Source organism: Macaca mulatta, chromosome 1, assembly GCF_049350105.2.
Source record: "Macaca mulatta isolate MMU2019108-1 chromosome 1, T2T-MMU8v2.0, whole genome shotgun sequence".
In the NCBI taxonomy this organism is placed as follows: domain Eukaryota; kingdom Metazoa; phylum Chordata; class Mammalia; order Primates; family Cercopithecidae; genus Macaca; species Macaca mulatta.
In genome coordinates this window covers 69082144-69095064 of record NC_133406.1, presented here as the reverse complement: position 1 = coordinate 69095064, position 12921 = coordinate 69082144, and the positions used below count along the sequence as shown (strand labels likewise).

Genomic DNA, 12921 nt, shown 5'->3' with positions numbered 1-12921 from the left:
GAAAAAGAAAAAAGGAGAGAAGGGCATATCCTAACTCAAGGAAGAAAGGGAAAGGAGTAAGAAGACGAAAATAAGGCAGAGGAAGCTATTCCAGAAATGATAAAGGAGGCAGAGGAAATACAGGTTTGCAGGCCCAAGAGAAGCTAGGAATGGTCAGACTGGTAAAATCAGGAAAATTTTTAATAATTAATAATACTTTATTGGCCACATGTGGTGGCTCATGCTTTTAATCCCAGAACTTTGGGAGGCTGAGATGGGAGGATCACTTGAGGCCAGGACTCAAGTCCAGTATGACCCCAAGACCTTGTCTCCACACAAAAAAATTTTTTTTAGTTAGCCAAGTGTTGCAGTGTGCACCTGAGGTCCCAACTACACAGGAGGCTGAGGTGGGAGGATCAGTTGAGTCCAGAAGTTTGAGGCTGCAGTGAGCTATGATTGTCCCACTACACTCCAGCCTAGGTGACAAAGACTCTGTCACAAATAGTAAGTTATTTAAATTTTATTTTAAATATTCTCTAATTTTATTTTAAAAGTTATTTTAAATATTCTCTAATGTTATTTAACATTATTAAATATAAATATTATTTACATGTAAATATATTTAATACATTATAAATAATATATATATTTAATATATTATATGCAATATAATATATAACATTATATATACTATTTAATATTTAATATTAAATGATTTAATTTAATCATCATAGAGAATGATGACATGGACAGTGTTCACTCCAGGATTCTTCACATTCTATTTTATTTTTATTTTTATATTACATTATTTTATTTTATTTTACTTTTGAGTCAGGGTCTCTCTCTGTCACCCAGGGTGGAGTGAAGTGGCACGATCTCCGTTCACTGCAACCTCCACCTCCTAGGTTGAAGCGTTCCTTGTGCCTCAGCTTCCAGAGTAGCTGGGATTACAGGTCTGCACCACACCCAGCTAATTTTTGTATTTTTAGTAGAGACAGGGTTTCACCATGTTGGCCAGGCTGGACATTCTAGTTTTTTTTTTTCTCTTTTTTTTTTTTTTTTAGACAGAGTCTTGCTCTGTCACCTAGGCTGAAGAGCAGTGGCACCATCTCGGCTCACTGCAACCTCCACCTCCCAGGTTTCAAGCAAGTCTCCTGCCTCAGCCTCCCGAGTAGCTGGGATTACAGGTGCCAGCCACCATGCCCGTCTAATTTTTGTATTTTTGGTAGAGACAGGGTTTTGCCATGTTGGCCAGGCTGGTCTCAAACTCCTGAGCTCTGGTGACTGGCCCGCCTTGGCCTCCCAAAGTGCTGGTATTACAGTCGTGAGCCACCATGCCTGGCCAACATTCTAGATGTTAAAAAGCAGGCATATCTCAGTGAAAACCTTTGAATCACTGCAGTTATTGTCATGCTGGCAAGTTACCAAAATGTTAGAGAATTTGTCCCTCTGAGGGTCCTTTAAGACAAAATTGGCAAGCTAAGACTCACAGGCCAAATCCAGCCTGCTACTTGTTTTTATAATTAAAGTTTTATTGGAGAGGAGCCACACCTATTCCTTCACATATTGTCTAGAGCTGCTTTCCCTCTCAAACGGGAGAGCTGAGTAATTGTGACAGAGACTGTATGGCCTGCAAAGCCTAAAATAGTTACTATCTGGGTCTTTATTATTATTATTATTGTTTGACTCTTAACATTCACTGACCCCTTCTCAGAAGAAAATCAAACAGTTTTTTGACAGTGAGATAAACAAATACAGCTATTCTCCTTCACCTCTGGTAGTAAGAATCACATGGTGATCACAGTTAGAATCCATCTCTTCTCCAAAACTGGTTGATATTACTCCTCAACCCTCACCCAGTCAATATTCATCGAAACTCTGTGACCTGTAAGATTCTACACCTTACCACACAAGGGGGTGGGTGGGAAACAAGGAATGAGGGGAAATATAAAAGAAACAGGTGGAGAGTAACCAGCCCCTGCTCTCCACAAGCCAGTTTTGGTCACTAAAGCTGTTCAATGGTCCATTTGAGCCTCATTTACTTTTTAGGCTTAGTGACAACAAAGTTGGAAAAAAGGCCTTGCTCTAGGACTTGACTATTCAAACAAGAGGCAAAGGACACATGAAAACATAACACATAACAAACAGTCTATGAACCTCCAAATAAATCCCTGGGTTAACAAGGAAATCATTTACACATTTATAAGCTCAGTGCCTGAGGGATTGGGAGGTGTGATAGAGAAAAGACTGAATCATCTGAAATATGTGTTCCAAAATGTGTGGGTGTGCAGGGGAAATTTCAGCAGCCTCTCAGCAATTCCCTGGAAGTTAGAGAAGCCTGAGGCATGTTCACATGCAGTGTGATCAAACTTGACATGGGCTTGCCAGGCAGTACCACACTTCCAGCTTCCCATTTAACCACCTTCCCTAGCTGGAGGGAAGAGCAGTTGGGGTTACTTCATTTGAAAGGCACTCAATTCCCCTTCACTTACATTTCCCCTACAACTTGTTGGTTTGTCTCTCCTATCAATGCTTTACCTTTAACCCACAGCCTGTCTCTGTCCTGGTCTGAGTGATCTGTGTTAGATCATAAACCCCATGAGGCCAGGCCCCACAGTTGCTGGGAAACACCTAGACAGCACCAAGTGAGAGAGCAAATGCTTTCGGGGAAGGACCTCACAATTGTGTCTTTCTGTAGTCATGCCCTGGGTCCCACACAGTTCCCCCAAAATAATATATTCTTGAGTGTTTGTTTTGTCCAGCATGTCCCACACCCTCTCTTCTGGCTCAGTGATCCCTATCACACAATTAAGGTCTAGTGGATATAAGATGTTCTCCATGCGCTCCATACAGGACGAACCTCTTCACTCACACCTCAGCCCTAGGTGGGCTACAGCACTGTAGCCACCTGTATTGCTAGACTGGGAATCCTTGAGGGCAATTGACTGAATCCCTGTACCATGCTTAGCTCAGTAACTGTCACATAAAGGGGTTCAATACATATCCCTGGAAAAATGGCAAAGGCAGATACTGTTCATGAATAATACCAACCTGGTACCGGCCCAGAATAACCTTGGCATTACATCCAGGAGCATTGCTGCAATATACATACAAGTTGAGGACTTCTCTTTTGCAGCAATTGTCTTTAAAAACCTAAAAGATAAACATAATAGGTCTCACACACTCCAAAGTTTTACAGCAATGTGAATTAAGCTATTATTAATTTGATCTTCAAGTATATCTCAGAAGGCAGGTGGAAACTTCCAGGCACCAGCTGGAATGAAAATATCACACTTATACCACACTGAAAGAAAAGGCTGTCTCGGATATATGCTTTTGACAAACCATCAAACATATAAGCCAGGTAACAATGCCCTGTGCAACAGGCTGCAGCTAGGTGAATCTTATGGTGAACCTGATCCCACATTCTTAAACGTCAGGAGGTAAAGTTTGGTCAAGAGTGATGCTTTCAGCTTCCAGTCCCAGGGTAAATGTATTACTCATCAGACAGTGTCACTGAGGCTGTGCTGGCTTGCTATTTTAGCACAAACCAGGAATCGGCAAACTTTCTCTGTAAGGGGTCAGATAGTCCACATCACAATCGTCTCTGTTGCCACATTTCAACGCTTCCATACACAATATTTAAATGAATGGGCACAGCTACATTCCAATAGAACACTATTTATGAACACTGAAATTTGAACTTCACATAATTTCTACATGTCACAATACTTTCTTCTTTTGATTATTTAAAATGAATTTTTATTTTGAAGTAGTTTAAGACTCACAAGAAGTTGCAAAAATATGAGGGTTTCTATGCACCCACCATTATGTAAAAAGAATTTCTTAGCTTACAGGCCATACAAAAACAGGAGGCAGGCTGGATTTGCCCCAAGACTGTAGTATGCCAACCCCTGGACAGTAGGTCAGACAGACACTAACTGCAGCACAGCCCCGTTGTAGGTATTTGCAAAACACATCATAAGGGGTATAGAGAAGACGCAAGTACAGCAGACGAGGGCTCAAGGAAAGCTTCTGCTTGAACATCCTGCAACAGAATCTTAAAGGAAGAAAACTGACCTTAAAGGGGAGTTTTAAGGGAGAAAACCTTCATGACAATGGAACAGACAATGGTTTCTTAGATACAACACCAAAAAAGAACAAGCAGCCAAAAAAAGAAAAAAAAAAATGAATTAGACTTCATCAAAATGAAAAAATTTTGTGCTTCAAACACACTGTCAAGAAAGGGAAAGGACAACCCACAGAATGGAAGAAAAATACTTGCAAATCTTAGCAGCCAAACGGCTGCTAAGAGATTTAGATCCAGAATATATAAAGAACTTTTTTTTTTTTTTTTTTTTGAGACAGAGTCTTGCTCTGTCACCCAGGCTGGAGTGCAGTGGCATGATCTCAGCTCACTGCAACCTCCAACTCCTGGGTTCAAGCGATTCTTGTGCCTTGGCCCCCCAAGTAGCTGGGATTACAGATGTGCACTACCACACCCAGCTAATTTTTGTATTTTCAGTAGAGACGGGGTTTCGCCATGTTGGTCAAGCTGGTCTCAAACTCCTGGCCTCATGTGATCTGCCTACGTCAGTCTCCCAAAGTGCTAGGATTACAGGTTATAAATAACTCTTATAATTCAACAAAAGGTAAATAACTCAATTTTTTTTAATGAGCAAAGAAAATAAGTAGGCATTTTTAACACAGAAGATGTACAAATAGCTAATAAGCACATGAAAAAATGTTCAACTTCATTAGCCAACAGGAAAATGCAAATCAAAACCATAATATATTAGCTAGAGCTAGTATAGGAAGGGGATAAAGCAGCAGCAGGAGAGGAGACTTGGGGTGGAGGAGGGGTGTGGTCAATAAAGATCCAAACAAGCCCCTCAGACAGGGCTACGAGTAGGGTCTGATGTGACTCCACAGCAGAAGAATATGGACTTCAAGGAAGGTCTCCCTCGACCACTCTCTTGCTCCAATCTCAATGTCCAATTCATTGACTTCTTCTCCATCACCCTGAGAGCTGCTAGACTAAAGCAGTGACTTTCTTACCTCCTGAGATTTGATGACCTCTTTGTCTACAGGGCAGATTGGCACTGTGTTTAATTCTCTGGAGAAAAAAATTAAAATAGAGTCAGAGTTAGTTGTTTACCTCAACAGCATTTCCAAGACCAGCCCCAGGGCTCCAGTCATGCTCTAGCCCTGGGCAGGCTGGTCCCTGTCTGCACATGCTATTCCCTCTACCTAGAAGGTGCCTTCTGCACCCGTCCTTCAGCACCTTCCTAGTCTTTCAGTTTGCCTGAAAAACTTCATGCATCCTCCAGGATGCAGTCAGTGAGTCCCTGGACAGAGCTAAAAGTCCCCATCCTTTATCACACTGTGCCACATTTGTCTCTAGACTGGGACATTCTAGAGGGCAGACACGGGGTCCTGTTCCACGCTGTGGCTCTTCAGCATGAGAGCACAGAACACACAGGTGCTGAATGCACGAACACATGAGGGAATGAGGATGCACTGTAATAACCCCCTTTCAAAGCTTGGCAGGGTAAAATGACTGCCTTGCTTCCTATATAACCCCCCAAAATGTGCCTGCTTCCACAACTCTCCTGGTCTCCTCCCTCAACACAGCATGACCCAGGTCTTACAGCTGCCCAGGAGTGGACAGCATCCATGGCAGCAAGGTCCCTTCTAGGAGCCACAGCACCTCTTCCTCAAGGCAAGGGAAGATTGGGGTAACTACAACACAGACATTGTGAGATTCAAACCCTTCTCCACAGCCAGCTCCCATGATGGAGTGTGTGTCTAGGTCTGCTCTCCCATGCAAAGCAGGTGCAGTCTGAATTTTAAGAAAAGGTGAATATCTGTAAATTAGTGACCAAAAAATGATTATTCTTCAGGCCCTCACAGAAGGGATCTGGGAGAGTCCTTCCTTATAGTCATGGTCCTGTGGCCAAGTTAAGCAACTCCAAAACCCAGGAAAACAGTTGAGTGGCCACAGTTGCCACCTGGATGCTGGGCCTGCCATGGCCAGAGTTGCAGGCCCTGCCCACTCACCTCAGGGACAGGATGCAGTGCTGGCAGAAGCGGTGCCCACATCCTGTCTGGTGGGGGTTGTGAAGCACCGAGCGGCAGAAGGCACATTTGTAGCGCTCTTCCAACCGCTCCACAAACTGGTACTCTATATTGGGCTCGAAGTCCAAGGAAATGGAGTTGCCGGAATTCTGGCGGATGAAACCACAGGGCATACCTCTATGTTCTTCTGAATAAGCCATTCTGCAGGGGTCAGGGGAGAAGAAGGAAAATTAAGTGTGCAAACACTGAAACAACTACAGCCATCAGGTGCTTTGGTTATTTGTCTCATAATTAATGTACATCATTCACATGGTCATCTGTTGTCACTCTGAAACAACAGTGACAACCTCCTGCCACCAGGGGTCTCTGGCAAAGGTACAATGTCTTTGGGGTGCTCAGGTTACAGGCTGGACCAGATGACTTCTAGCTGGAGGCCAGTGGTGTGATCATGGCTCACTGTAATCTCCAACTCCTGGGCTCAACTGATCCCTCCCCAGTAGCTGGGACTACAGGCACTACAGGCACACACCACCACACCTGGCCAATTAAAAAAAAAAAAAAAATTCTTTTTTTTTTTTTTTTAGAAACAGTGACATGGTTTGGCTGTGTCCCCATCCAAGACTTCTCTTAAATTCACACATGTTGTGGGAGGGACCCAGGTAATTGAATCATGGTCTTTCCCATGCTGTTCTTGTGTACATAAGTCTCATGAGATCTGATGACTTTATAAGGTGGAGTTTCCCTGCATAAGCTCTCTCTCTCTCATTTTGCCTGCTGCCATCCATGTAAGACATGACTGGCTCCTCCTTGCCTTCTGCCATGATTGTGAGGCATCTGCAGCCCCGTGGAACTGTAAGTCCATTAAACCTCTCTTTTTTATAAATTGCCCAGTCTTGGGTATGTCTTTATAAGCAGCATGAAAATGGACTAATACAGACAGGGTCTCGCTATGTTGCCCAGGCTGGTCTTGAGCTCCTGGACACAAGTGATCTTTGCGGCTCAGGCTCCCAAAGTGCTGGGTAATCCACTGCACCTAGCCTAAGATAACACTCTTAAAACCTGTGGAGCTGAAGACCCAACACAGCAACACAATATTGAAGGAGAAGAACAAAGCTGGAGGACTGACACTACTCAACTTCAAAACTTATTATAGAGCTACGGTAATCAAGACAGTGTAGTACTATCAACAGAATAGACAAATAGATCCAGGGAACAGAATAGAGAACCCAGAAATAGACCCACATAAATACAGTCAACTGACCTTTGATAAAGGAGCAAAGGCAAAACAATGATGCAAAGATAAGTCTTTTCAATAAATGGTGCTGGGACAACTGGACATCCACATCAGAAAACGAAGCTAGACACAGACCTGACACCCTTCACAAAAATTAACTCAGAATGGATCACAGACACAAACATAAAATGCAAAGCTATAAAACTCCTACAAGATAACATAGGATAAAATCTAGATGATCTTGAGTTTGCCAATGACTTCTTGCACACAAATATATTACTCAGAGTATCTATCACTGCCATTGCAGTAGATTGAATGTTTGTATTCCCCCCAAAACTCATATGTGGAAATTCTAACCCCCAATGTGACAGTATTAGGAGGTGCGTATTTGGCAGGTAACGAAATCATGAGATTGGAGACCTCATGAATGGGATTAGTGCCCTTATAAGAAGAGGCTAGGGAAGGCTGGGCGTGGAGGCTCACGCCTGTAATCCCAACACTTTGGGAGGCCAAGGCGGGCGGCTCATGAGGTCAAGAGATAGAGACCATCCTGGCTAATGCGGTGAAACCCCGTCTCTACTAAAAATACAAAAAATTAGGCAGGCGCAGTGGTGGATGCCTGTGGTCCCAGCTACCTGGGAGGCTGAGGCAGGAGAACAGCGTGAACCCAGGGGGCAGAGATTTCAGTGAACCGAGATCGTGCCACTGCACTCCAGCCTGGGCATCAGAGCAAGACTCCGTTTCAAAAAAAAAAAAAGAGACAAGAGAGAGCCGGGAATGATGGTGCACACCTGTAGTCCCAGTTACTCAGGAGGCTGAGGTAGGAAGATGGCTTGAACCCAGGAGTTCAAGTCTAGCCCAGGCAACATGTCGAGACCTCCTCTCTAAAGATGCCAGAGACGTCCCTGGCCCTCTTGCTGCCATGTGATGATACAGCAGTTAAGTCTGCAGCCCGGAACAGGGACCTCATCCGAACCCAACCACACTGGCACCCTGATCTTGGGCTTTCAGCTTCCAGAACCGTCAGAAACCTCTGTAGGTTATAAGCTACCCAGTCTATGGTGCTTTCTTATAGCAGCCCAAGCTAAGACAAGTACCAAGCCACATCATTTCTCACCTGAACTAAATACGAGTTCATTCATTGCTTTCTTCTCCAATCTACTCTCCATACTAGAGCCAGGATGAGACTTTCAAAATGCCAAGTACAATGTAAGGTTATCTCCCTTCATCTTTTAGTGGCTTCTCAGGGCTCTGAGAGAAAGTCAACAATGCTAAGCAGGCTCAAGATTGTATCCTCCCCAATCCAGCAGCATCCTGGACCTCTCTTCCCTGGCTTTCTGTACTCCAGCCACACAGGCTTTTTTTTCGTTCTTCTAATACACCACACTTTATGCCACCGGGCCTTTGCACAAGCTACTTGGGAGACTGAGGCAGGTGGGATCACTTGAGCCTGGGAGGTAGAGGCTGCACTGAGTCATGATTATGCCACTGCACTCCAGTCTGGGTGACAGGGCAAGAGACCCTGTCTCAAAAATAAATAAATAAATAAAAAGTCGGGGGTTTGAGACCAAAGCTCCACCTTTTCCCTAGTGTTTCCTGCAAAATTTCAAGGGTGGTAGGTAAGCAGTGTAAGATACAAATGTTCCCTCCTGTAACATGGCTGATTCTTGGGATTTAACAAAAGTTTTAATTCTGAAGATGAAGAGGCAAAACATTTTATTTACATGCACAGCCCTAATAACCAAGACGCACCTTTCTCTCAGAGAACTCGAAGAACCACTTTCAAACTTCCTTACTCTGCTTTGTGTTCCCTCGTTCCTGGGGAGGTTGGCACTTCACATCCTGTGCCCTGATGTCATATTCTATGTCCCTCTGAGATTCTCTTCTGAGGCCAGGCCCAAGTCTGTCACACAGCATCTAAATTTGGACTCTCAGAGATGTACCTAAAGCAACAGGCTCATTCAGTCCCCAGAATGAGGCAGTACAAAACTCAGTTCAGGTTCCCCTCCACTACACGCTACACTCTTCCTAACACAAGAATCTATGGAACGCATCTGTGTGTATGTCCATTTTTTGCCACAACAGTAGTTCTCCAGCTTTTTGGTCTCAGGACCCCCTATGATTTGAATGTATGTGTCCCCCCTAGAATTCATATGTTGAAACCTAAGGTCCAGTGTCATAGTATTGAGAGGTGGGACCTTTATGAGGTGATTAAGTCATGAGGGCTGTGTATCCATGGATGGGACCAGTGACCTTAAAATGGGCTCAAAGGAACTAGCTAGGTTCTTTTGCCCTTCCACCTTTCCCCACGTGAGAACAGTGTTCATCTCCTCTGGAGGATGCAGCAATAAGCTGTTATCTTGGAAGCAGAAAGTGAGCCCTCACCAGACACAGAATCTGCTGGTGTCTTGATTGTGGACTTCCCAGCCTTCAGAACTGTGAGAAATACATTTTGTTCTTTATAAATTACCCATCTGAGGTATTTTGTGATGGCAGCACTAAGATAACACTCTTCTTTTTTTTTTTTCAGAGACAGGGTCTCACTCTGTAGCCCAGGCTAGAGGGCAGTGGTATAATCATGGCTCACTGTAACCTCCAACTCCTGGGCTCAAGTGATCCTTCCACCTAAACCTCCCCAGTAGTTAGGACTACAGGTGTGTGCCACCACACCTGGCTAACTTTTTTTATTTTTATTTTTTTAGAGACAAGGGTCTTACTATGTTGCCCAGGCTGGTCTTGAACTCCTGGCCACAAGCAATCCTTTCAGCTCAGTAAAGCAATAGGATTACTACAGGTATGAGCCACAGCACCTGGTCTGAGATAACACTCTTAAAACTTGAGGAGCCAAAGATCCAACACAAGAGCACAATACTGAAGATGAAAGATACTACCCAACTTCAAAACTTATTATAAAGCTACAGTAATCAAGACAGTGGAATACTGTCAAAAGAACAGGCAAATAGATCCATGGAACAGAATAAAGAGCCCAGAAATAGACCCACATAAATACAGTCAACTGACCCTTGGCAAAAGGACAAAGGCAAAACAATGATGCAAAGACAGTCTTTTCAACAAATGGTGCTGGGACAACTAGACATCCATATCAGAAAATGAAGCTAGACACAGACCTGACACCTTCACAAAAATTAACTCAGAATGGATCACAGATATGAAAGTAAAATGCAAAACCTACAACTCCTACTAGATAACATAGGACAAAATCTAGATGATCTTGAGTTTGACAATGACTTTTTAGGTACAACACCAAAGGCACAATCCATGAAAGAAAGAATGGATAAACAGACTTTCATTCAATTTTGCTGTGAACCTAAAACTGCTCTAAAATAAAATTTTGTCTTTTTTTAATGGAAGATCCCTAAGAGTTTTTGTTTATGCAAATTATATCTATTCATATTTGCCATACTTGAGAGTCAAATTGAGGAATTAAAAAAGTATTTACTTCAAGATAATAAGCCAATTATATGTTAATACAAATAATATTTTTATGAAAAATAACCATTTTCCAAAACAAAAGAATTAGTGAGAAGAGTGCCACCATTTTACATGTTTGCACATCTCTTTAATGTCTTGCTTAATAGAAGATAGCTGGATTCTCATGTCTGCTCCTACATTCAGTCTGTTCAGGAAAACACCTCTGTGCATTTGTAAAAGAAGAGTAAAAATGGCAAATGATGTCAGTACTATTATGAAAATAGTTTTGACCATGCAGATCCCCGGAAAGTGTATCAGGGAGCTGCAGGCAGTGCTGTGCTAGTAAACGTTTAATAATCTGCTCAACTAGTGGAAAGCTCCAGTTTGTAGCATTTGCCAATTTCTGTAGTTAAACACTTCCACTATGGCTAATTTCAAGGTAACAATGCAAAAGGTCACTGAACTGGAACTGTGAAAGAGATGCACACAATTGGCTCTTACCTGAACTCACCTGAAGTAAGAGTCCATTAAGTGTTTTCCTAGTAAGAGCTGTTCCAGCACCCCAGGGGCCTTTGAAGCACACTTTGGAAACCACTGCTCTACTAGGCTGTTGTGCAGGCCCTTGTCTTGTCAGCTTTGTCCCAGCAGGCACAGCACATGTGACTCGTACAGTCTCCTTGCTCCTGCTGAACAGCCAGCAGAGGACTGAATGCCCTATCCTTCCTCTCCCCATCCATGTGTTTATTTCCCAGGCCTATTCAACAAGCCTAAGTCATTCACTGACCTTGTTCACTTTCTAATCTGTTATTGTCTTGTCCAGTATTTGTTTTTATGAAATTGGGTTTTTAATCTCATCATACATTGTAAAAAATAAGCATTTATGTTCAGCTGTGAGATGTGGACTTGAGGTGTCTTTCTGGGTGAGGTTCTGGTATATCAACAGAGCTGTGATGCCTCCCAGGGCAGGGTCCGTCTCCTTCTGAAGCTTCCTCAAGCCTGGACCCACTGTCTTCACTGACATGAGAGAGCCCAACAGCAGAACTAGAAAGGCTATGCTTTTTTACCTAACAAATATATTTATCTAATTAATTAGATATTTTCAGCTGGTACTCTGTCATTCCCAGGCAGCTATTTAGTGGAAATGAGTAAGCACTCAATTTTATTAAAATCTTTCCCCTCTGTGTATAACAGCTTACGTACCAGGAACCACAAAGAAGCTCAGTTCTTGCAAGTCAGGAGAAAAATAAAACATATCAAAAGTGCTAAAAATAGAGCATATATATCACCTTTCTGCAGTCAAGGGCATTCTTATTCTTGCCATCAATGGGATGTACAGTATGGTACTCCTACTGAAGAGTTGTTAACTCAAGCCCAAAGAGACAAGAGAAAGTCATATCCCATCTATTCCCTAAGAACTCTTGCTGAGTTTCTTTGAAATGCCATCTTCTTGTTTCATAAATTGATGCATCTTTTCCATGAGAATTTTTTAGGAATTCCAAAGGAAAGCTGTGGATGCCACCATTTAAATTCTTTACTTACATATCTCTACAGATTTCTGGAGAACATATGATAAATATTCTCACATTCTGAAGCAACGTGAGCTTATCCTTCAGTCATAACAAAAAAAGATATGTGTTTTGCAGAGTTTAAGAAAGATTTAACAAAGAAAGGTAGATCCTGGTCTGTCTATCCATGCTACCTCCACACCCCTGCCAACAACCAGTTTGGATTAATGAAGATTTGAAAAATTGGGGAGTTTTTACATATATTATGTTATAGTGCATAAGACTTAAGTCCATGAAATTTGTCTCCAGGGTTTTCAAGTTCTGATTCTTGGGGAATTACTGATTACTACAGATAAAATCCCAGAGTGAAAAGGGCACAGGACCAGAGACCTCTGTCTGTGCTCTGCCACTCACCATCCATGAAACCGTGAGTAGGACACCCCACAGCCCACTCATCTGCACATCCCTGCACTGACCCTGGGTTAGGTCCTGAGAATGCAGAGGCTGTGACGTTGCATCTGCCCTTGAAGCCCTCCAAGGACAGAAGAAACAAGGAACAAAAATGATCAGTTACAACATCCCGCTGGCAAGTACTACAAACAGAGATTCCGACAAAGAACTGGTAGAGCCTAGGTGTGGGGTAGCTAACAATTTCTGAGGTGTCTGTGCTGATTTCACAGAGAAGAAATCATC

General features: G+C 42.9%; 1 protein-coding gene across 4 annotated transcripts in view; it reads right to left on the bottom strand.

Moving 5' to 3' along the window:
* Positions 1–12921, bottom strand: part of TRAF5 (TNF receptor associated factor 5) — a 46421-nt gene that overhangs the window by 14361 nt on the left and 19139 nt on the right. For all 4 annotated transcript variants that reach the window (XM_028852877.2, XM_077937158.1, XM_028852879.2 and 1 more), the window contains 3 exons: positions 6040–6258; positions 5038–5095; positions 3031–3132 (listed from right to left, as the gene is read on the bottom strand). In XM_028852877.2, the coding sequence (XP_028708710.1) occupies positions 3031–3132; positions 5038–5095; positions 6040–6257 (378 nt within the window). In that variant the 5' untranslated portion in view covers position 6258. The remainder of the gene's footprint in view (positions 1–3030; positions 3133–5037; positions 5096–6039; positions 6259–12921) is intronic.